Below are 26,427 nucleotides of genomic sequence, written 5' to 3' on the forward strand. Positions count from 1 at the left end.
GAAGGAGGTGTAGTAGCAGTAACAGTGTCTTTTGGAATAGGAATGCTTGTTGCAATAATGTCATGATGGAAAATGAAGTTGTTATTACCAAGATAGTCAACAGAGGTCTTCAACACTTAAATTTGAGTATCCAGACGTCCTTCTAAATCTTGAATCTCTTCCTTCATCTTCACCATATTTTCTTCACTAACATGGGTAAGCGCATCAATATGTGCCATGATCCGATCCTCCCTGGCCTGATTATCTGCAATTATTTGCTGAAGCATATCATCAAAAAGTTCCTTCACATCAATAGATGTAGAAGCAACATCACTAACACCAGCAGTAGATAGACCAATCGCCTTAGGAAATTCCATCTCAAGAATCTTATCATCATAAATTTGTCTACCTGAGTCCCTGAGATAATATAATCACCATTTGGATCTTTGTAGTATCTCATCTTGGACACAACACTATAATCAAGTATTTTCAGAGATTCAGTGAGATCTTCATCTTTGCACTCAATGTCATTCAAATGCAGTATCATCTGAACAAAATAAGAAAAGTATATATGTCTCTTAGGATTATCTCTACATTAGATTATCCTGTCAACGATGAATTTAACTCAGTTATTTTTGCTTTTGTAAATTAGACACCACATCCAAAAGAGATCATTGGCATCATCCCTTCTTGAATTTTCTAGTTTCCTAGCAAGAATCTTCACAATAATCCAAAGTAGCAACCTCATATCAAACTTAATCTGACTAATCCTAAAATTTGACATCTCCATGTGCTCACAAACATATTTGTAGATAGCCAAAACAAACAAAACTTTATCCTACTCAGGCTTCATTGTATTAGACACATTACCTTCACATGTTAAATTAAAGTACTTGGTGAAATTAGACTAACCAAATTTGAAAATATTATTCTTGAACCTACTCTCAAGACCTGCAATATTGAGTTCTAAGTTGCAATAGAAAGCCTTGACTAAATCAGGGTTATATTTCCTTTTCATGCCAATGAATGTTAAAAAATTATTGTCAGCAAATGGATTCAGGAATTTGGTTTTCAACTCAACTTCAGTAGTACCATCAACAAAATACCCAGGGTCTATGGGCTTACAGAGAAACTTATCTTGATATTTCTGTAAACTATCTTCAGGAAATAAATGTGTGTCATACCCCGATTTTGGTCCTGAATCTTTTATGTTTTTATTTTTGTTTAGCATGCTTGGCTTAACCTTACTTTGGTTTTATATGAGGATTGGTCTTGGTCCAAAGTCATGGTGTTGTTCATGTGATTGTTAATACACATATGGTCTTGGTCATCCAAACAACCAACCTTCTTGTGTCACAAGCCAATTGCCAATCATGCCACTTGATTCATGAATATCCCTTTCAAATCCTAATCTTATACCATCATTTCATGGCCTTGTTAACACATACTACCAGTCAAGTCATGTTCTTTTCAAAGTCAAGCATTCAAGTCATAAAATAAACCAATTGTAAAACAAATTTCAAACCATTTCAATTCATTTCACATCATTCTAGACCATCACATTTGATTCTGCATAAAAAAAAAAGGTACAAGTCTTGACAATTTTGACCAATTGTTGACTTTGGTCAACAGTTGGCTTTTTGGTCAACATTGACCAAAGTCACCCAAAACCCAAAAGCCCTAATTTTCACCACAATCATCAATCCATTGTCTGTTTACAAGAAAAACAAAAAAATAAATTTTGACTAATTGTTGACTTTGGCCAACAGTTGACTTTTTAGTCAACTTTGACCAAAGTCAACCTCTCTATTTTTTGATAATCCAAAACCTAATCTAGCCTTTTTCCTTGATTCTTCATCCAATTTCCATGTTTGGTTGTGTTATCTTTTGGTTGCTTCATTTCCAAGTAAATGGCCTTGTTTCTACCTCATGCATAGCATGCCTTGTTTGACATGTTGGCTCATCAAATCTTGGCTAGTCTTCCCTGAACCAGGTCTTAATACAGCACACTGCAGCATCAATAAATCTCAACATCCATATCCTGTTCCTGCTCATTTTTCTGGTATCTGCGAGGTTACTCGAGATTTTCCATCTGGCTCTTGCAATAGAAAACTTGTTGGGGCCCGTCATTTTGCAGCATCTGCTATAACAAGAGGAATATTTAACATGACTCAAGACTACGCTTCTCCCTTTGATGGCGATGGCCATGGCACGCATACTGCATCGGTTGCAGCAGGAAAACATGGGATTCCGGTGATTGTTGCTGGGCATCACTTTGGGAATGCTAGTGGGATGGCTCCTCGTTCGCATATTGCGGTGTACAAGGCGTTATACAAGAGCTTTGGAGGATTCGCTGCAGACGTTGTTGCAGCAATTGACCAGGCAGCTCAAGGTGGGGTTGACATAATTAGTTTATCTATCACTCCAAATCGGCATCCTCCCGGTGTTGCAACTTTCTTCAATCCTATTGACATGGCATTACTGTCAGCTGTAAAGGCTGGTATTTTTGTGGTTCAAGCTGCTGGAAATACCGGGCCATCACCAATGAGCATGTCTTCTTTCAGTCCATGGATCCTTACTGTTGGTGCTGCCTCTCATGACCGGCTTTATAGTAACTCCATAAGTCTTGGAAACAATGTTACCAAACCCCACATCAAACGCATGCCAACTAAAACACCATCCTGCTGTCATGAAACAACGTGCTGCCACGAAGAGCTTTTCCGTTGCAGATGCATACATGCTGCTACAACATTGCTGCCAAGAAATCCAACCAACTTTCCGTCAACACAACATGTTGCATCACCAAGACAACCATGCCAGTGAATGTGCACTTGCAGCATAGCAGGACATAACAACCGTCAACATCCATCAAGCGACATTCCATGCCCAAGTGAAACAATTGGAGTAGACCTGCAGAACATGTGACACATACTACATCAGAATCACAAACCATTTCACATATTGGCCTGCTACAACAAGGCTGCAATTATCATGCACATCAGATAAGACTATTCTGAAATATATGACTGATGGAATGTTACTGAGAGAATTTCTTGGTGAGCCTGACCTGGCAAGTTATAGTGTTGTGATGGTGGACGAGGCTCATGAAAGAACTCTCTCAACTGATATTATGTCTGGATTAGTAAAAGATATTTCTCGCTTTCGGCCTGATCTCAAGTTGTTGATATCAAGTGCTACACTTGATGCAGAAAAGTTCAGTGATTACTTTGATTCTGCCCCAATATTCAAGATTCCAGGGAGAAGGTATCCGGTTGAAATACACTTCACAAAAGCCCCAGAAGCTGATTATTTAGATGCAGCCATTGTCACATCACTTCGAATCCATGTTACTCAACCTCCTGGAGATATATTGATATTTCTTACTGGTCAAGAAGAAATTGAAACGGATGAAGAAATCTTGAAGCACCGAACTAGAGGCTTAGGGACTAAAATTGCCGAATTAATTATATGTCCTATATATGCCAACCTACCAACTGAACTACAAGCAAAGATATTTGAACCAACTCCTGAAGGGGCACGAAAGGTTGTCCTTGCCACCAATATTGCAGAAACATCATTGACGATTGATGGAATAAAGTATGTCATTGATCCAGGATTTGTTGATAAAAAGGAAATAACAGTTTGGTCTTTGAAGTACATAACAGGTGAATGTGGGATATTGCTGCCTCTCGAGTTCAACAGCCACGCAATTTCACCAAGCACAGAGACGATAATTGCAGATGAACCGTCTTAACAAGTTCGTACCTCAGAGTTGACAACTTCGAAACAACCTCTAAACCACCATTCTTTAAGTTATGCCCTCCGAAGCACCATGGACAGCGGTTATCATACCGTGATGGATACCACAACGATTCCCCATTAGACTCCCAACTGTACCTTGAAGAGCATATGACAGAACTTGGTGATGAGTAAAGCAAATTTGATCAGTACCCTGTTTCTTATGATAAGTGGTCTTCAACAACTCAGCATTAGCAATGTCCTAGAGGCGCACTGAGTCATTCTAACTAGCACTGATTTCACAAAGAAATTTGAGCTGAACACATAACGAATCTTGGTTTCGAATATGAAACTCTGAACCAACAATCACCAATTTCACTGCAGTAAAAAGTAGAGTTAATTAGCCAAAGCTGTAAAAATCCAAAAATTCCCAAATTGGCATGAAGTCAAAACAGAGCAAGAAAGTACGTAGGTTCAGATTACCATTTTCGAACCTAGCATCAAACAGGGTAATTTGATTCTGAGAACACCCAAAGTGGTTTGCAGAATTACTCTTCTGGAACACAAAAGACGCCCGTTGAAACCCTAATCAGCAGAGCATAAAAAGAGAGGAGGAATCAGTGAAGAGGGGACAAAAAAAACTTGGAGGCGAAAATCTCAAACAAAAACCCTAAAAACCCAAAATCGGATACCTGGATTGGGAGGCCGACTTCTTCACGCCTTTCACTGCCGCCGTGACACTTTGTGAGAATTTCTTTCCTTTTTCCTTTTATCATTTTCATGTATTTGTTGATAGAGACTTCGTTGAGATGCGATTGAGAGATTCGGTGAGAGTGATGAGAGTAGAAAGAGTCTCGTCTGAGAGAGAACGATTGAGGGGGGGGGGGGGGGAGGTACAATTTAGAGGGAAGGATTTCTTTGAGTTTGTGAGAGGAGCTCGTGAGAGTGTGAGATTTCTTTGAGTTTGTGAGAGGAGCTCGTGAGGGTGTGAGAGAGACGAGAGGTTGAAGACGTGAGGTTGAGAGTGTGAGTGAGATTGGGAGAAAATGACTTTGTTACTACTCCAATTTGTTTTTTTCTTTAATTCATTTTAAGCAGATTAAATCCTTTTGAAAGTATTAAATAAATTTGTTTAAACTTCCTAAATTTTAGTTAGTAAATATTACACATTTTCAATGCATATTCTGTTGAAGAACCCAACAGCCAGGCGGCTGGGTTTTAATTTTTGGTTCCCCATCATTTATTAGGATAGTCCAACAGACTTTTTTTTATTTTAGTTTTTATTCTAATGTTTAATCTATTTTGGTTTATATATTTAAAGTAGCATTAAAATAAAAAATAACCATGAGTGGTTTGGTGGAGAAGGGTAGTATCATAGTCTTGAGTGGGGTGGGTTCAATACTCATGTGTAGCATTTTTTTTAGTATTTTATTTTTCTTTTAGCATTTTATTTTCTTTTAGTATTTTATTTCTTTTAACATTTTTTTTGTTATGTTTATGCTTTATTATTTTCATAGTTTCATTATCATAACATAGATTTGTTGTCCTTTAATTTCATCATTCATTCAAAACCATTTTTAAACTATAAAAATCATATTTTTCTCGATTTAATATCGAGCCCATTTTTCCACACCCTTGTAAGTCGATTGCTTTTTAAGCATCGCCATCAACCTCACATAGCTTACTCTTGGGCTTTCTTACAATGAGCCGGTTCTCTTGCACTTACACTCATATTTCGTATCATTTTGTTGTTTGGGCCCGATTTAATTATTTCATGATTTTTGACAACCCCCATTCATAACAAGTGTATCCCTCTCCCATGAAATGTATAATATTTATTCTTTCATTCTTTATTCATCTGTTAATACAAGAATTAAAATGAACATTCGATAACCATTTCAAAGCAAGATCAAAACCTCGATCCAACGTCGAGTAATCATTTTTCAAAACCTAACAGAACCAGCACGTATTCATCCACCCTTTTGTAAGTCGATTGCTTTATGCATCGCCATTTCTCTTGTAAGTCGATTGCTTCTGACATCGCCATCTACCCTTATCCATGGCTCCTCTCCTTGATCCATCCGTCGACTCTTGTTCCGTTTAGGTAGCACCCATTAGGTAGAACCCTTTGTATGATAACATAGGTAGAATTCCCTTATTCTTTGCATGCTAACATTAGGTAGATGTTCCCTTTTGTAAATCCTAACACATAGGTCCACATTGCATGACAACTCTAGGGCAGAGCTTCCCCACTTTTAGACCTTCCGTGCGTCTCCGATCTTGTGGCATGTCAGTCTGTTCTATTGCAAAGAGGTAACTGCCTAAGACTCGATTCAGCGAGCTGCGACGCCTACTGCTAAGACGTGAACACATTGCCCACTTTCCTTTGACACAACTGGTGTCCTTCTTTGTAAGTCCATGTTCAGATGGCAATCCTTAACCCCTAGGTAGCCGAACTACGGCAACTCTGATTCTCATGTTCAGATGAGATACGTAGGCACAAGATGCGATGTCTTGCCGAGTTTGACTAACGACTAACTGTCGCATTACGCGAAAAACCGGCGGGAAAAGAAGAAACAACAGAGCCGCCACCGTGCGTTATTTATCCCAAAAGAGGGAAAGGAAACGCTCAGAGTAAACCTGGGAAAGACATGGTCTCGCGACCAAAGATAATGGGTTCGGGAGTCGGTTATGCGAAGGGAAGGTATTAGCACCCCTACGCATCTGTCGTACTCGACGGGATCCACGCACAATAGGAAGGAGAATGGTTGCTAAAACACTGCTCACACACACACACACTGGCTGAAAGAGACACAAGAAAACAGACAAGGAAATGACTCGGCAGGATATCGCATCCTGGGCCTACTTAGTCTATCAGGCATAGACATCAGAGTCGAAGTAGTTCGGACTGGGGAACGACACATGCTCGCTAGGATGTCGCATCCTATGCATACGTATCTCCTCGGACGAAGGAGAATCAGAGCATTCGTAGCTCGGCTGACACGCACACAAACAAACACAGGCAAAGGCAAACGTGGAGCCTAAATGCCAATCACTGGACTTACATCAGCATCCGAACCAAAACACACCCACACTGGAACCCGAATGCCATTCGATGGACTTACATCAGCTTCCAAGCACACAACAACATAACAAGTTAATAGGGAGTCGGGGACTCGAGCCTATAACTGTCAAGCACACACTCAAACAAACAGACAACAAATTGCTAAGGAGTCAGGCACTCGAGCCTAGCAACTGTCAAACAACACACAAAAAGAAAAAAAGGCGCCCGGAGAGATCAGCTCAATCTCCTGCCTACATACTTCATCTGGTATGAAGATCAGGGCGATGTAGTTCCCCTACGCAGGGACAAAGGACTAGCCTAACCAGATAACAGAGGGAGACACAACACAAGGGAGACTACGACTCGAGCCTAGATGTTGTCATGCAAAGCCGTCCCTAAGTTAAGGTTTCTAGCTAACTTGCACAGGAAGCAAGCCTATCCTAAACATGACTTGCACAGGAAGCAAGCCACACCTAACCTAACTTGCACAGGAAGCAAGGGTCTCGATTGCAACTAGGGCAAGAGAAAGGGGAGGTCTCAATCGCAACGAGGGCGAGAGAAAAGAATTAGCGTTAGTTGTTAGTCAAACTCGACAAGACATCGCATCTCGTGCCTACGTATCTCATCTGGACATGAGAATCAGAGTTGCCGTAGTTCGGCTACGGAGGGACAAAGGTCTCGATTGCAACTAGGGCAAGAGAAAGGGGAGGTCTCAATCGCAACGAGGGCGAGAGAAAGGAAAAGGCTCGATCGCAACGAGGGCGAGAGAAAGGGTCGCAACGAGGGCGAAAGCAAACAAGGATTAGTCTAAACTAAACCTAACTTGCACAGGAAGCAAGTCAAACAAACATACAAGCACAGGTAGCACACACTATATACACACAAGGGGCTCACACAAGGGTTAGGTTTTAGTCGAGGGGTCATATCAACCTCAACAAACAAACCTCTGGAAATGGGTGATAGTGCTCTTAACCTTGACATTGAGAGCCAAGGTGAAGCAGATGAAAGGAGATGAGGGGTGTGCCTCATTGCTCTTATCCCTGGCCAGGGAGAGCATTTGACAAGAATGTGTGGGTTCAGAAGGTGGGAACCCTTCTACACATTAGATACTGACTCAACTGTACAGTTGTACAAGATCTTGGGTTTGTATCTGCAATGCATCAACACAGTGGTGTGAGCAAAGCAGAAGACACACAGAATAGCAGGGGATAGGTTGCTTATCCCTTGGTTCTGCCAATTGCCTCTTCACTTAGGAGGTCTTTGACTATGTACAAGGACAAATTAAACATACACAAACATTGCCTCTTAAGGAGGACTTCAGACAGTTGCCTGGCCAAGTAACAGGCCAGGTCTTCCAGACTACATGAAGAAAAAGGGATTACCTCAAAGCAAATTGCTAAATAGCAAAGCAAAGCAAGTTCTAAGCAACTAATGGTACCTGAAATAGTCAAACAGATCAGTACACAGTTCAAAAGTTTAAGCAAAAGGAAGTAGGAATGAACAGTTAAATCAACAGACAAATGTGCAAAAGCACAAGACCCAAATCATATGAGTCAAGCCACCTACAAAACAAAAGTTAGCTCATGATAAACAGATAAACCCAATCAACTTGCAAAAGTTTCTTTGAAGCACTTGTAGCTTAACCTGAAACATGAACTCAATTATAAGCCACAGGACCACTAGGACAAGCCTAGGGTCAAAAATAAATAGGAAAGTCAAAACAGCAAGCCATATCCAATCAAAATCAAATTCAAACATTTAAGAAGCAAACCCAATTGGTTTCAAGTTCATATCATGCATCATCATCATTTCATAAGTAAAAGAAGTCAAAGCATGGCAAATGAGGGCTCATAAAAGTCAACAGCAAGACTAAGCTAAAAAGCAAACATAAACATTTCAAAAAAATTACCAAATAATTCATGATCAATCACAATCCACATAATGACATGCATATAAAATTTCAGCTCATTTGGATCATGGGAAGATGGTCAATTAAAATCAGAAAGTCAAAACAATTTCAAGCATGCACAAAGAAGTCAACCAAACATACATCAACTTCAAAAAATCATAACTCAATGACAACAGATGAGAAATGAATGGGATCAACACCAATGCAAAGCCTAAGATGTCTAGTATGCACATGTAAAATTTCATGATCATCCAATAAAGTATGAGAATTTCCCAATTGAAATGGCAACATGTGTTACACAAAGTCAACATTTGACTAGACAGGGGAGAAAAATCTCAAACAATTAGGAAATGGCACAATTAATTCCAAGAAAATTCACACATAAACTAGACATATACAAGAAGGTTCATGCAAAAATTCAGATCAATTGGAGGTCAGGAAGCATGTCATCAAAAATCATGAAATTGCATATCAATGGTGTGACACAAATTGTCACACCCTAGTTCAAAAATTCATAACTCAGCAACCAAACAGGATAAATTCAAGAACTCTATATCAAAATCACCATGGATGAGTGTAGATTAAGCACAAACAATTTCAGGGTCATTGGATATATCCTCACAATTTCACAATTGAATTGGCAAGATGTACAAAATATGCATACATGAGCAAAACCCTAATGCCATTAAAAATCCAACCATCCAAAAAATCAGCAAAAATCATGATAAAAAAGTAGACATTCATATGAACATGATGCAAAAATTTTCATGAATTTTGGATTTGAAATGCACGAGTTATGATTTTTGTAAGATTGTGTGACAAAGTGAAATAAATATTGAACAATAAAATGAATTAATTGATTTAATATGTGACCGATGGCAAAGTGGTAATATGTGCATCATTTAAATGAAACGGTGAGTATTGATATCCTGCGTGGCAAGCGACGACTGGGCGTGGCAATGAAATAGTAACAATCTCATGCAGAACACGCAGGAAAAAAACAAAATCTGGGAAGAAACACGGGAAGCTAGGGTTTGTACAGTAAACCCTCATCATCTTCAGCAATCGAGCAAAAACAATTCACCCAGAAACAGAAATTGATTATACCATCGTGATCATCAAACAACACACATACATATTCCATCATTCATTTACGTTAAAACACACTAGATAGCATGAATCAAGCAAAAACCACTTTGAATTTCAAAATTAAAAGCTAGATTTCTCCTAAACCAATCAACCATTTTATGTGATGTACAGCTCATTAGAACCAACACATTAAGATCTACACTAAGCATAGCATGGTTTGGTAAATGATGAAGCTCGAGAACTTACTTGATTTTGAAGAAAAGAGTGGAACAGTGATGTTTGGTTGCAAAAGGGCGAAACAGATGTACACAAAGTCCTCAAATGATGTATGAATGAAGTTGTTTAGCTCGAGAGTGCTTGAAAGAACCCCAAATCAACTCTGCCATTGATGAATGCTTCATGTAGCAGCATGCTTTTGCTTGGTTACAGCTGGGAAAAGGTACTTGAAATGTGTTCAAAATGGATATTGAATGATGGTGCAACCAAACCAGAACCTTGCTCCTTTGAGTTTTTTGGTTGAAAATTAAGAATGAAGGAAAATGGAGATTTTGAGAGAAATGGATTTCTGCTATGTTAGGAGGCTGCTAGGGCTTTGGCAAGGCAGAAAAAGTGATATATATCATCTGTTTTAGGTTGGATTAACATATGCTAAACATGTTTAACTCAAATGAACCAAATTGCTAATTTGCCAAATTTGACCAAATGGTGGTATGATGGTAGTATGAGCTCGAAATGGGCCTTGCACAAGTCAGAAATGATGTTCTGAACTAATTCCAATTGGTCACTTGAATGGAAATTACTTATTTCAAAAAGTCAAAATTGCACCTCACTTGAAATTCAAACATGCTAGGTCCAAAAGTGCCATTTTGATTGGCAATGTTTTAGCACATGAAATTTACATTTTTGGAAAGAGGAGGTAAAATGTGGTTTGTAGGAAAAAACCCCACCAAAATTGGCCAAATGGTTTGAGAGATATGGCCTTTTGAAGTTCAAGATTTTGTGAAAATGAATTGATCATATCTTGACAACCATACATGGGAATTGAGAGTTCTTGGACTTTTTGGAAATGGGAGAACAAGATCTTAAACTTTCATGTTGGGCAAAAATTCATTTGAATCTTCTATCATGATGTAAGTTTGGGATCAAGAAGTTTCCATTTTTGGCAGTTAAAATTACAGGTCCAGTTTCTATTTTTGGAAATTTTCTGATTGGCTTCAAATTCTTCAATGATGTTGTTTGCCATGATACATGAGGCCTATTGGGACATGAATAAGCTCTCTCAAACCAAATCCATCCATCAAAACCACAAAATCAACCACAGTTGACCAAGTTTGACTTTCTAGGGTTTCTGACTGATTGTGCACTGACTGATGTCTTCTGAACATCCAATCTTTGACCTAATCACTTCAAATGGATCCCCAAGTCATGTGAACATGTTGGACCAACCCTAGGGCCTTGGCTCCTTGAGAATTGTGCTTGCTTGATTGATTGACTGATCTCCTGATCAGTTTGACCTAATTTCTTGATTGGCTTGCACTTGAGGCAAAAGGGACAATGCAATGCTATGCAGTGGACCATGTTATGTTATGACTTAATATGAGAATGTATGTACAATGATAGGTGCAAATTTGAGGTGCTACACTAACAACCAATCCTTGTTTGCTTTCGCCCTTGTTGCGATCTTTTCTCTCGCCCTCGTTGCGATCGAGACATTCCCTTTCTCTTGCCCTAGTTGCAATCGAGACCCTTATTCCCGTAGTTAGCTGAACTACGTTTTGCTCTGATTCTCATTCCCGATGAGATACGTAGGCATAAGACGCGACGTCTTAGCGAGCACACTCCTCTTTAACCCATAGGTAGCCGAGCTACGAAGACTCTGATTCTCATATTCAGATGAGATACGTATGCAATAGATGCGATATCTGTGCGAGTCATTTTTCTCTTGACCCTTTTTAGTAAATAATACATTAGATAAACACACACCCTTTAGACAAGAACAACAAGAGTGGATCCCGTAGAGTACTACGGATGCGTAGGGGTGCTAATACCTTCCCTTCGCATAACCGACTCCCGAACCCAAGATTTGGTTGCGAGACCTTGTCTTTTCCTTTCCTTTCTCCAGGTTTACTTCGAGCGTTTCCTTTCCCTCCTTTGGGATAAATAACGCACGGTGGCGACTCTTCTGTCATTTCTTCTTCCCCGGTTGTTTTTTTCGCATACTGTATTTTTCAGGTTGCGACAGCTGGCGACTCTGCTGGGGATCGAACCCAGAATCTCTGGTTTCCCTAAGCGAGTCCCTCCTAGCTTTTGTAGGTTTCTTATTTGTTGGGTGTTTATGCTTTTGTACAGTTATTTATTTTCAGCATTTACCTGCTTTACCTTATTGCATTCATGCACATATGTTTGTTGTATCTGTGGGTTCTGTGGGTTGTTTGTTTGTTGGGTTGGGACTGTTCTATGAGAGATAAGCCCACTACCCAGGCTTGAGTGTACACATAGGTTTTAGAGTGGATAGTCATGAGGCTTGCGTGGCATGTTGCTGCGTTAAGTCGTTCATGAAGACCCACGTCCAGACGAGGTTTCTTTGGATATGTTTTGTCCTATGGGTGTTCCATAACGACAAACGTTCCTTTAGAAATCTACGACTCTGGTGACCATTTCCCGAGAACTCAGTCGAGGCCTCTCCTCCGAGACGCGTTTATGTTAGCTCTGGTGGGCGCATTCTCGCTGCTCAATCAGAGGACCCCGAGACTGGGAACTTGGTTTAGGATATCCTGTTGAGGGGAGTCAACGGAGGTTTTTTATCCCGTAATAATGCCAAAACCTTCAGTGGTAAACGTATTATTCTCGACTGAAGGGCTGAAGCTGATAAACTTCTGTTCTTAGAACCTACCAGTGAGGGGCGGGCTAAATTCAGGGAACCTTAACCTCCAACCAACCCGGTTTTCTGGAGCAGAGTTTTGATCTTGTATTACATTCCTCAGCGGGTTTCTTTTCAGACAGTGCAACCCGACAGATGTTCAAGCAGATACAGCAGTCCTGATTTCCATGTCACTGCATTGCATCACATCATTTTGCATTCATATCATTTAACACATGTTTATCTATTCCCAGGGGTTCATATCTTCTTCTTGATTCTAGTCGGGATTTTATTCTTACACTGTTTATCAAATGTGAGACTGGAATCAAGGGGGTAGAATGCCCTTTGGAATTGATAAACATGTCAGTGCATTTGCATATCCCATAACATGTCACAATGCTGGGGCAGTCTCTTCAACTTTACATCAGAAGGTTAAATTCCCGGTCAATGGAAGGATTATCACTGTCTGTGGTGAGGAGGACATACTGGTAAGTAACCTGTCTACCTTCAAGTACGTAGAGGTAGAAGGTGAAATTCATGAGACTCTCTGTCAGGACTTTGAGTCAGTTCAGATTAAGGATGCAGCTCCGGTGGAAGAGGTTAAAGCAGGAGCCCCTATCTCATCCTTCAAGCAGGCGCAGGCCTTGGTGGATTCAGGTGTTGCTCCTGGTTGGGGGCGTCTGCTGGAGTTACTAATGAAAGACGACAAGTTCGGGATTGGGTACCAGCCAGCTTTGACATCTACAACTTCAACACCTCAGACTCGTCAGGGGCCGATTACCTTCTCCAGCGCTGGCATCATTCAGTATGGCCAGATATCAGCAATCAATGAAGAGGATGGGGATAGTGATTGCGACATCGACAACTGGGTGCGTCCGAGGATCCCGGGTGAAGTCATCAACAATTGGTCTTCCGAGGAAATTGTCCAAGTCACTCTTCTAGAGGAGTAATTTTTCTTTGTTTATTCATGCATGTCCAAGTCTTACGTTCCGCCCAGGGCGTAATGACTCATTGTAGGGCTCATATATGTGAATACCTGCATTGTTTATCATAAATGAAGGACGTCTTTTGCATTCAAATATTTTGTTCACTGTCTTTCTATTTTTTGCAGTTTTCAAAATTTCAAAAGAATAAAAATATTTGGCAATGTTTTGTTTAGTTTTCACTCACTGTTCACACTCATAAGCACATACCATCACTCATGCAGATGCACGTCACCGGATCCTATTGATAACGATTCTGCTATGGCTCGCTTCGACTTCGAAAACCCAATCTTCCAAGTTGAAGAAGAGGGTGATGAAGACTGTGAACTCCCTGAAGAACTTGCCAGGCTGTTAAAACAGGAGGAAAGGGTCATTCAACCGCATCAAGAGTCTACTGAAGTGATTAATCTTGGCACCGAGGACGTCAAGAAAGAAATCAAGATAGGGGCCGCTTTGGAAGATGATGTAAAGAAGGGGTTGATTGAACTGTTGCAAGAGTATGTTGACGTCTTCGCCTGGTCTTATCAGGACATGCCCGGGCTGGACACAGACATCGTGGTACACCGCTTGCCTCTCAAAGAAGGTTGTCCTCCGGTCAAGCAGAAGCTCAGAAGAACAAGACCAGAGATGGCTGTCCAGATAAAGGAAGAAGTGCAAAAGCAGTTGGATGCAGGGTCCCTAGCGGTTACCAATTATCCGCCATGGGTTGCAAACATCGTTCCAGTGCCTAAGAAAGATGGAAAGGTACGGATGTGTGTCGACTACCGGGATCTGAACAGAGCCAGTCCTAAAGATGATTTCCCATTACCTCACATCGACGTTTTGGTGGATAACACAGCTCAGTTCTTGGTATTCTCCTTCATGGATGGCTTTTCTGGCTATAACCAAATCAAGATGGCACCAGAAGACATGGAGAAGACAACTTTCATAACCCCATGGGGCACCTTCTGCTACAAGGTGATGCCGTTTGGTCTGAAAAACGCTAGGGCAACATATCAACGAGCTATGGTGACTCTATTCCATGATATGATTCATCATGAAATCGAGGTTTATGTGGACGATATGATTGCCAAATCTCAGACAGAAGAAGAACATCTGGTGAATCTGCAGAAGCTGTTTGAGCGTTTAAGGAAATTCAAGCTGAGGCTTAATCCGAACAAGTGCATTTTCGGGGTGAGGTCTGGAAAATTGCTAGGTTTTATTGTTAGTGGAAAAGGGATTGAGGTGGATCCTGACAAAGTGAAAGCAATACAGGAAATGCCTGAGCCAAGAACAGAGAAGCAAGTCCGTGGTTTCTTAGGAAGGTTGAACTACATTGCAAGGTTCATCTCTCACCTAACAGCCACGTGTGAGCCAATTTTCAAATTGTTGAGGAAAGATCAGGCTATCAGGTGGAACGACGATTGTCAAAGGGCTTTTGAAAAGATAAAAGAGTATTTGCAGAATCCCCCTATCCTCATGCCTCCAGTCCCAGGGAAACCGCTGATTATGTACATGACAGTACTTGACAATTCTATGGGTTGTGTTCTCGGTCAACACGACGAGACAGGTAGGAAAGAACATGCCATCTACTACTTGAGTAAGAAGTTCACAGACTGCGAGTCGAGATATTCGATGCTTGAAAAGACATGTTGTGCACTTGCATGGGCTGCTAAGCGTTTGAGACAATACATGCTGTCTCACACAACCTTACTGATCTCCAAGATGGATCCAGTCAAGTACATATTCGAGAAGCCAGCTCTCACCGGAAGAGTTGCTCGTTGGCAAATGGTACTGACAGAGTACGACATCCAGTATACATCCCAGAAAGCCATCAAAGGGAGTATTCTGTCAGACTATCTTGCTCAGCAGCCAATTGATGATTACGAGCCGATGAAGTTTGATTTTCCAGATGAAGACATCATGTTCCTCAAGATGAAAGACTGTGAAGAGCCAGTTGTTGGGGAGGGACCTGATCCAGACGAAAAGTGGACTTTGTTATTTGATGGGGCCGTCAATGCCAAAGGAAGTGGAATTGGCGCTGTCATTACTACTCCGAAAGGTGCCCACATGCCTTTCACCGCTCGTCTGACTTTCGAGTGCACCAATAATGAAGCTGAGTACGAGGCCTGTATCTTGGGTATTGAGCAAGCCATTGATTTGAGAATCAAGACTCTGGACATCTTCGGAAATTCAGCTCTAGTGATCAATCAAGTAAATGGTGATTGGAACACTCTCCAGCCTACTCTGGTCCCCTACAGAGATTACACGAGAAGACAGTTGACTTTCTTCACAACAGTAAAGTTGTATCATATACCTCGTGATGAGAACCAGATGGCAGATGCTCTTGCTACTCTATCCTCCATGATCAAGGTGGTTCGGTGGAATCATGCTCCTAGGATCGATGTTATGCGCCTTGATAGGGCCGCGTATGTGTTTGCTGCTGAACTGGTAGTTGATGACAAGCCCTGGTATCACGATATCAAGTGCTTTCTGAAGAATCAAGAGTACCCTGCAGGGGCATCCAACAATGACAGAAAAACTTTGAGAAGATTGGCAGGCAGTTTCTTCTTGAACAAAGACGATGTGTTGTATAAGAGGAACTTCGACATGGTTTTGCTCAGATGCGTGGATAGACACGAGGCGGACATGTTAATGCAGGAAGTTCATGAAGGTTCCTTCGGTACTCATGCCGGCGGACATGCAATGGCTAAGAAATTGTTGAGGGCGGGTTATTACTGGATGACCATGGAATCAGATTGTTTCAAGTATGCTCGGAAGTGCCATAAATGCCAAATTTATGCTGATAAGGTGCATGTACCGCCGAATCCTCTGAATGTGATGTTTTCGCCGTGGCCGTTTGCTATGTGGGGCATTGACATGATTGGAAAGATTGAGCCGACTGCTTCCAATGGGCATCGCTTCATCCTTGTTGCCATCGACTATTTCACCAAGTGGGTCGAAGCAGCGTCGTTCGCGAATGTCACCAGACATGTGGTTGCCCGTTTCATCAAGAAAGAAATCATTTATCGCTATGGGATTCCCGAAAGAATCATTACTGATAATGGTTCTAATCTCAACAACAAAATAATGAAGGAGTTGTGCCAGAACTTCAACATTCAGCATCACAATTCTTCCCCCTATCGTCCTAAGATGAACGGTGTTGTTGAGGCAGCAAATAAGAACATAAAGAAGATTGTGCAGAAGATGGTCGTTACGTACAGAGATTGGCATGAGATGCTACCCTTCGCCTTGCATGGGTACCGCACTTCAGTACGTACATCGACCGGGGCAACCCCTTACTCCCTTGTGTATGGTATGGAAGCAGTCCTACTTGTTGAAGTGGAGATTCCTTCTCTAAGAGTCCTGTTGGATGTCAAGCTAGATGAAGCTGAATGGATGCGGACAAGGTTCAATGAGTTGAGTCTTATCGAAGAGAAGCGAATGGCAGCCATTTGTCATGGGCAGTTGTATCAGAGTCGGATGAAGAGAGCCTTTGACCAGAAAGTGCGCCCTCGATGTTTCCAAGTCGGAGATTTGGTGTTGAAAAGAATCCTTCCTCCTCAGACGGATCACAGGGGCAAGTGGACTCCTAACTATGAGGGACCGTATATCGTCACCAAGGTTTTCGATGGTGGGGCCTTAATGCTTGCAACGATGGATGGTGAAGACTTCACTTCCCCGGTAAACTCGGACGCAGTTAAAAAATACTTCGCATAAAATAGACCCGCTGGACGGTAAAAAGAACAGTCCAGGCAAAAATGGGCATCCCGACGAACCAAGAAAATGAAAAGGTTCGGGCAAAAATTAGGGATTTAAAAATGAAAAGATCGTACACCCGGTAAGTTGAAAACCTGAAAAGGCAACTTAGGCAAAAATGGGTATCCCGGTGGATTGAAAACCCGAAAAGGGCAATCCAGGCAAAAGTTAGGGATTAAGCGAATGACTGCGTTCTGAGTTAGTTCTGAATCTCATCTCATGTCGATGACTGGAAACTTTCAAAAGGAAGGAAACATTCCAATCACTCTTTTTGGAAAGATGATCATCTGGAGGATCTTGAAGACGAGCGAGTCATAGCAGAATTGGAATCCAATAGAAATCCATTTCACATTGCCACTAAATTAATTTCTGTTTTGCGATTACCTCTTCCTAGGGATTGCTTCCTGATGTAAATGCCTATTCAGAGGCCATTCAATCAATAAATCATGTTACTCAGTATATCTCTGTTTTCATTTTCATTTTACTGTTTTGTTTGCAAAAATGACGTCCGAATTTTTGATAAACATTGCATCATGACACATAAGGGCTTTACAGGTATATGCTTAATAAACAGTTAAAATTGCTGTGAATTTTAAGTGCTTTGGATCATCTATTCAGAACAGATACCCTCGGGGCATTTCCTAAGCATGTGGTCAGACTATACGCTCCCCAGCGGAGTTGACAGTACCAGACTGTATCTTCCCAGCAGAAGCAGCTGCTCCTCAGAATTCGATGCCAGATCGAGGATTTCAATCCCAGATCGATGATCTCTTTCCTGGAAGCATAACCTCAGTACCGTATCGGTGTTCGCTCCCTCCTGCTGAGTCATCTCTCGTAGATTATGGTTTCCAGAACCACTATCGCTTTCCCCAACAACAGTTTTGCAGCGCCGTTCTCTCCCCAGTCAGAGTCTCGGTATCTCGTCATTGCCGGAACACCGCATGGCCGGTCATTTCCCCACATAGTTCATTATGCTGTGCATCTCCAACAGTAGTGCCAGGGTCCAGAAGATTGTGATCATTTCCCCAACAAGATTCCTTGCATCAGCTTGGCATTTTCCCCAGCATTTCGCATCCCTGCATGTAGAATCATATTGCATTGCATCCTCCCAAATCGCGTAGCATTTCCATTTTCATGGAGCATTACGCCATCGCAAAATTCAAACATACGCATGTAAGCATAAAACATTCTCGGTATCCCAAGTGATAAGCCAGAAGTTTGTGTCCGGTGCTCAGACTGAAGGTTGTTCATGACTTATTATCCCCAGCATGGGTCGTTGGCCCACGTGCCGCCTCAATTATTATTGTTCCCTATTTCTGCCGATGCTGACAGGCATGAAGTTTCCGGTATCTAGACCGAAGTGGCATTCAGGCCAGTGTTTCCGATTTTTAGATCGAAGAAGTTTCCGACATTCAGGTCGATGCAACTTGTGGCATTCAGGCCAGTTTCCGGTATCCAGATCGAAGTGGCTTTCAGGCCAGTTTCCGATTGTCAGATCGAAGAAGTTTCCGACATTCAGGTCGATGCAACTTGTGGCATTCAGGCCAGTTTCCGGTATCCAGACCGAAGTGGCATCCAGGCCAGTTTCCGGTATCCAGACCGAAGTGGCATTCAGGCCAGTTTTTTCCGATTTTCAGATCGAAGAAGTTTCCGACATTCAGGTCGATGCAACTTGTGGCATTCAGGCCAGTTTCCGGTATCCAGACCGAAGTGGCTTTCAGGCCAGTTTCCGATTTTCAGATCGAAGAAGTTTCCGACATTCAGGTCGATGCAACTTGTGGCATTCAGGCCAGTTTCCGGTATCCAGACCGAAGTGGCATTCAGGCCAGTTTTTCCGGTATTCAGACCGAAGTGGCATTCAGGCCAATTTTCCAGTATCCAGACCGAAGTGGCATTCAGGCCAGTTTTTCCGATATTCAGATCGAAAAAGTTTCCGACATTCAGGTCGATGCAACTTGTGGCATTCAGGCCAATTTTCCGGTATTCAGACCGAAGTGGCATTCAGGCCAATTTTCCGGTATCCAGACCGAAGTGGCATTCAGGCCAGTTTTTCCGATATTCAGATCGAAGAAGTTTCCGACATTCAGGTCGATGCAACTTGTGGCATTCAGGCCAATTTTCCGGTATTCAGACCGAAGTGGCATTCAGGCCAATTTTCCGGTATCCAGACCGAAGTGGCATTCAGGCCAGTTTCCGATTTTCAGATCAAAGAAGTTTCCGACGATCAGGTCGAAGTACTTGTGGCATTCAGGCCAGTTTCCGATTTTCAGATCGAAGAAGTTTTCGACGATCATGTCGAAGTACTTGTGGCATTCAGGCCAGTTTCCGATTTTCAGATCGAAGAAGTTTCCGACGATCAAGCCGAAGTACTTGTGGCATTCAGGGCAGTTTTCCGATTTCCAGATCGAAGTGGTGTTCAGACCAGATTTCCGGTGATTAGACCAACATTGATACTCTCATATTCCGATGCTTAGTGTTCAGACTAATGTGCGGCGTTCAGGCCATGGGTATTCCTGTGTTACCATTTATTTTGGTATCCAGGTCAACTTTTTGTTTCGGTACTCAGGCCGAATTTCATTGTACCAGACGGATTCTTCTTTTGAGATTGCTTCTTTGACGATTCTGACAGGCATTGTTTCATAGGGATCCAGGATCAAAATCCGGGTCTTCTTAGTATTTAACCATCTCCCACTATGATCATATGAAGAACGTCCTGCTTCAGATTCTCTAGTTGAAGACGCTTAAATAGGGGCAACTGTCATACCCCGATTTTGGTCCTGAATTTTTTATGTTTTTATTTTTGTTTAGCATGCTTGGCTAAACCTTACTTTGGTTTTATATGAGGATTGGTCTTGGTCCAAAGTCATGGTGTTGTTCATGTGATTGTTAATACACATATGGTCTTGGTCATCCAAACAACCAACCTTCTTGTGTCACAAGCCAATTGCCAATCATGCCACTTGATTCATGAATATCCCTTTCAAATCCTAATCTTATACCATCATTTCATGGCCTTGTTAACACATACTACCAGTCAAGTCATGTTCTTTTCAAAGTCAAGCATTCAAGTCATAAAATAAACCAATTGTAAAACAAATTTCAAACCATTTCAATTCATTTCACATCATTCTAAACCATCACATTTGATTCTGCATAAAAAAAAAAAAGGTACAAGTCTTGACAATTTTGACCAATTGTTGACTTTGGTCAACAGTTGGCTTTTTGGTCAACATTGACCAAAGTCACCCAAAACCCAAAAGCCCTAATTTTCACCACAATCATCAATCCATTGTCTGTTTACAAGAAAAACAAAAAAATAAATTTTGACTAATTGTTGACTTTGGCCAACAGTTGACTTTTTAGTCAACTTTGACCAAAGTCAACCTCCCCATTTTTTGATCATGCAAAACCTAATCTAGCCTTTTTCCTTGATTCTTCATCCAATTTCCACGTTTGGTTGTGTTATCTTTTGGTTGCTTCATTTCCAAGTAAATGGCCTTGTTTCTACCTCATGCATAGCATGCCTTGTTTGACATGTTGGCTCATCAAATCTTGGCTAGTCTTCCCTGAACCAGGTCTTAATACAGCACACTGCAGCATCAATAAATCTCAACATCCATATCCTGTTCCTGCTCATTTTTCTGGTATCTGCGAGGTTACTCGAGATTTTCCATCTGGCTCTTGCAATAGAAAACTTGTTGGGGCCCGTCATTTTGCAGCATCTGCTATAACAAGAGGAATATTTAACATGACTCAAGACTACGCTTCTCCCTTTGATGGAGATGGCCATGGCACGCATACTGCATCGGTTGCAGCAGGAAAACATGGGATTCCGGTGATTGTTGTTGGGCATCACTTTGGGAATGCTAGTGGGATGGCTCCTCGTTCGCACATTGCGGTGTACAAGGCGTTATGCAAGAGCTTTGGAGGATTCGTTGTAGACGTTGTTGCAGCAATTGACCAGGCAGCTCAAGGTGGGGTTGACATAATTAGTTTATCTATCACTCCAAATCGGCATCCTCCCGGTGTTGCAACTTTCTTCAATCCTATTGACATGGCATTACTGTCAGCTGTAAAGGCTGGTATTTTTGTGGTTCAAGCTGCTGGAAATACCGGGCCATCACCAATGAGCATGTCTTCTTTCAGTCCATGGATCCTTACTGTTGGTGCTGCCTCTCATGACCGGCTTTATAGTAACTCCATAAGTCTTGGAAACAATGTTACCAAACCCCACATCAAACGCATGCCAACTAAAACACCATCCTGCTGTCATGAAACAACGTGCTGCCACGAAGAGCTTTTCTGTTGCAGATTCATACATGCTGCTACAACATTGCTGCCAAGAAATCCAACCAACTTTCCGTCAACACAACATGTTGCATCACCAAGAAAACCATGCCAGTGAATGTGCACTTGCAGCATAGCAGGACATAACAACCGTCAACATCCATCAAGCGACATTCCATGCCCAAGTGAAACAATTGGAGTAGACCTGCAGAACATATGACACATACTACATCAGAATCACAAACCATTTCACATATTGGCCTGCTACAACAAGGCTGCAATTATCATGCACATCAGATAAGACTATTCTGAAATATATGACTGATGGAATGTTACTGAGAGAATTTCTTGGTGAGCCTGACCTGGCAAGTTATAGTGTTGTGATGGTGGACGAGGCTCATGAAAGAACTCTCTCAACTGATATTATGTCTGGATTAGTAAAAGATATTTCTCGCTTTCGGCCTGATCTCAAGTTGCTGATATCAAGTGCTACACTTGATGCAGAAAAGTTCAGTGATTACTTTGATTCTGCCCCAATATTCAAGATTCCAGGGAGAAGGTATCCGGTTGAAATACACTTCACAAAAGCCCCAGAAGCTGATTATTTAGATGCAGCCATTGTCACATCACTTCGAATCCATGTTACTCAACCTCCTGGAGATATATTGATATTTCTTACTGGTCAAGAAGAAATTGAAACGGCTGAAGAAATCTTGAAGCACCGAACTAGAGGCTTAGGGACTAAAATTGCCGAATTAATTATATGTCCTATATATGCCAACCTACCAACTGAACTACAAGCAAAGATATTTGAACCAACTCCTAAAGGGGCACGAAAGGTTGTCCTTGCCACCAATATTGCAGAAACATCATTGACGATTGATGGAATAAAGTATGTCATTGATCCAGGATTTGTTGATAAAAAGGAAATAACAGTTTGGTCTTTGAAGTACATAACAGGTGAATGTGGGATATTGCTGCCTCTCGAGTTCAACAGCCACGCAATTTCACCAAGCACAGAGACGATAATTGCAGATGAACCGTCTTAACAAGTTCGTACCTCAGAGTTGACAACTTCGAAACAACCTCTAAACCACCATTCTTTAAGTTATGCCCTCCGAAGCACCACGGACAGCGGTTATCATACCGTGATGGATACCACAACGATTCCCCATTAGACTCCCAACTGTACCTTGAAGAGCATATGACAGAACTTGGTGATGAGTAAAGCAAATTTGATCAGTACCCTGTTTCTTATGATAAGTGGTCTTCAACAACTCAGCATTAGCAATGTCCTAGAGGCGCACTGAGTCATTCTAACTAGCACTGATTTCACAAAGAAATTTGAGCTGAACACATAACGAATCTTGGTTTCGAATATGAAACTCTGAACCAACAATCACCAATTTCACTGTAGTAAAAAGTAGAGTTACTTAGCCAAAGCTGTAAAAATCCAAAAATTCCCAAATTGGCATGAAGTCAAAACAGAGCAAGAAAGTACGTAGGTTCAGATTACCATTTTCGAACCTAGCATCAAACAGGGTAATTTGATTCTGAGAACACCCAAAGTGGTTTGCAGAATTACTCTTCTGGAACACAAAAGACGCCCGTTGAAACCCTAATCAGCAGAGCATAAAAAGAGAGGAGGAATCAGTGAAGAGGGGACAAAAAAAACTTGGAGGCGAAAATCTCAAACAAAAACCCTAAAAACCCAAAATCGGATACCTGGATTGGGAGGCCGACTTCTTCACGCCTTTCACTGCCGCCGTGACACTTTGTGAGAATTTCTTTCCTTTTTCCTTTTATCATTTTCATGTATTTGTTGATAGAGACTTCGTTGAGATGCGATTGAGAGATTCGGTGAGAGTGATGAGAGTAGAAAGAGTCTCGTCTGAGAGAGAACGATTGAGGGGGGGGGAGGTACAATTTAGAGGGAAGGATTTCTTTGAGTTTGTGAGAGGAGCTCGTGAGAGTGTGAGATTTCTTTGAGTTTGTGAGAGGAGCTCGTGAGGGTGTGAGAGAGACGAGAGGTTGAAGACGTGAGGTTGAGAGTGTGAGTGAGATTGGGAGAAAATGACTCTGTTACTACTCCAATTTGTTTTTCTCTTTAATTCATTTTAAGCAGATTAAATCCTTTTGAAAGTATTAAATAAATTTGTTTAAACTTCCTAAATTTTAGTTAGTAAATATTACACATTTTCAATGCATATTCTGTTGAAGAACCCAACAGCCAGGCGGCTGGGTTTTAATTTTTGGTTCCCCATCATTTATTAGGATAGTCCAACAGACTTTTTTTTATTTTAGTTTTTATTCTAATGTTTAATCTATTTTGGTATATATATTTAAAGTAGCATCAAAATAATAAATAACCATGAGTGGTCTGGTGGAGAAGGGTAGTATCATAGTCTTGAGTGGGGTGGGTTCAATACTCATGTGTAGCATTTTTTTTAGTATTTTATTTTTCTTTTAGCATTTTATTTTATTTTAGTATTTTATTTCTTTTAACATTTTTTTTGTTATGTTTATGCTTTATTATTTTTATAGTTTCATTATCATAACATAGATTTGTTGTCTTTTAATTTCATCATTCATTCAAAACCATTTTTAAACTATAAAAATCATATTTTTCTCGATTTAATATCGAGCCCATTTTTCCACACCCTTGTAAGTCAATTGCTTTTTAAGCATCGTCATCAACCTCACATAGCTTACTCTTGGGCTTTCTTACAATGAGCCGGTTCTCTTGCACTTACACTCATATTTCGTATCATTTTGTTGTTTGGGCCCGATTTAATTATTTCATGATTTTTGACAACCCCCATTCATAACAAGTGTATCCCTCTCCCATGAAATGTATAATATTTATTCTTTCATTCTTTATTCATCTGTTAATACAAGAATTAAAATGAACATTCGATAACCATTTCAAAGCAAGATCAAAACCTCGATCCAACGTCGAGTAATCATTTTTCAAAACCTAACAGAACCAGCACGTATTCATCCACCCTTTTGTAAGTCGATTGCTTTATGCATCGCCATTTCTCTTGTAAGTCGATTGCTTCTGACATCGCCATCTACCCTTATCCATGGCTCCTCTCCTTGATCCATCCGTCGACTCTTGTTCCGTTTAGGTAGCACCCATTAGGTAGAACCCTTTGTATGATAACATAGGTAGAATTCCCTTATTCTTTGCATGCTAACATTTGTAGCATCGCGCGAAAAACCGGCGGGAAAACAAGAAACAACAGAGCCGCCACCGTGCGTTATTTATCCCAAAAGAGGGAAAGGAAACGCTCAGAGTAAACCTGGGAAAGAACATGGTCTCGCGACCAAAGAGTATGGGTTCGGGAGTCGGTTATGCGAAGGGAAGGTATTAGCACCCCTACGCATCCGTAGTACTCTACGGGATCCACGCACAAAAGGAAGGAAATTGGTTGCTAAACACTGCTCATAAACACACACACTGGCTGAAAGAGACAAAAGAGACTGACTGAAACTGAACTCGGCAGGATGTCGCATCCTGGGCCTACTTAGTCTATCAGGCATAGACATCAGAGTCGAAGTAGTTCGGACTGGGGAAACGACACATGCTCGCTAGGATATCGCATCTTATGCATACGTATCTTCTCGGACGAGAGAAGAATCAGAGCATTCGTAGCTCGACTAACACGCACACAAACAAAACACAGGCAAAGGCAAACGTGGAGCCTGAATGCCAATCACTGGACTTATATCAGCATCCGAACCAAACACACGCACACTGGAACCTAACTGCCACTCGATGGACTTACATCAGCTTCCAAGCACACAATAACACAACAAGTTAATAGGGAGTCGGGGACTCGAGCCTATAACTGTCAAACACACACAAAAGAAAAGAAAAGGCGCCCGGAGAGATCAGCTCAATCTCCTGCCTACATACTTCATCTGGTATGAAGATCAGGGCGATGTAGTTCCCCTACAGAGGGATAAAGGACTAGCCTAACCAAATAACAGAGGGAGACACAACTAGGGAGACTACGACTCGAGCCTAGATGTTATCATGCAAATCATCCCTAAGTTAAGGTTTCTAGCTAAATGGCACAAGGGCCAACCTATCCTAAGTATGGCTCACACAGGGAGCAAGCCACACACACTTAACTTGCACGGGAAGCAAGCCAAGCAAAACCTAACTTGCACAGGAAGCAAGTCTAAACTAATCCTAACTTGCACAGGAAGCAAGTCAAACAATCCTATCTTGCACAGGAAGCAAGTCAAACAATCCTACAAGCACAGATAGCACACGCTATACACAAACAAGTGGCTCAAACAAGGGTTAGGTTTTAGTCAAGGGGTCATATCAACCTCAACAAACAAACCTCTGGAATGGGGTGAGTGTTGCTCTTAACCTTGCCATTGAGGGGCTAAGGTGAAGCAGATGAAAGGATGAAGTGAGGATGAGACCTCACAGCTCTTATCCCTGGCCAGGGAGAGCTCAAGACAAGAATGTGTGGGTTCAGAAAGTGGGAACCCTTCTACACATTTAAAACTGACTCAACTGTACAATTGTACAAGATCTTGGGTTTGTATCTGAAATGCATCAACACAGTGGTGTGAGCAAAGCAGATGACACACTGAATAGTGGGGGATAGATTGCATATCCCTACCTTCCACCAATTGCCTCTTCACTTAGGAGGGCTTTGACTCCATGCAAGGACAAAAGTAAACATCCACAAACATTGCCTCTTAAGGAGGACTTCAGACAGTTGCCTGGCCAGGTAACAGGCCAGGTCTTCCAGAC

At 41.5% G+C, this 26,427-nt stretch overlaps 2 protein-coding genes across 2 annotated transcripts; both read left to right on the plus strand.

Annotated features, from left to right (window-relative positions):
• The first annotated feature begins 1,917 nt into the window (after positions 1 to 1,917).
• Positions 1,918 to 2,802, plus strand: LOC127131025 (subtilisin-like protease SBT2.2). The gene has a single exon (XM_051059968.1). It carries the CDS (start codon positions 1,918 to 1,920, stop codon positions 2,800 to 2,802), a length of 885 nt encoding a protein of 294 aa, XP_050915925.1.
• An 18,078-nt stretch (positions 2,803 to 20,880) lies between these two features.
• Positions 20,881 to 21,765, plus strand: LOC127131026 (subtilisin-like protease SBT2.2). Its single transcript, XM_051059970.1, has one exon. It carries the CDS (start codon positions 20,881 to 20,883, stop codon positions 21,763 to 21,765), a length of 885 nt encoding a protein of 294 aa, XP_050915927.1.
• The last annotated feature ends 4,662 nt before the right edge of the window (positions 21,766 to 26,427 follow it).

The sequence above is a fragment of the Lathyrus oleraceus genome, chromosome 3 (genome assembly GCF_024323335.1).
Source record: "Lathyrus oleraceus cultivar Zhongwan6 chromosome 3, CAAS_Psat_ZW6_1.0, whole genome shotgun sequence".
In the NCBI taxonomy this organism is placed as follows: Eukaryota; Viridiplantae; Streptophyta; class Magnoliopsida; order Fabales; family Fabaceae; genus Lathyrus; species Lathyrus oleraceus.

What these genes read in the sequence shown, in the direction of transcription:
- LOC127131025 (XM_051059968.1), top strand. Translation starts at nt 1,918, where the DNA reads ATGCCTTGTTTGACATGTTGGCTCATCAAATCTTGGCTAGTCTTCCCT.
- LOC127131026 (XM_051059970.1), top strand. Translation starts at nt 20,881, where the DNA reads ATGCCTTGTTTGACATGTTGGCTCATCAAATCTTGGCTAGTCTTCCCT.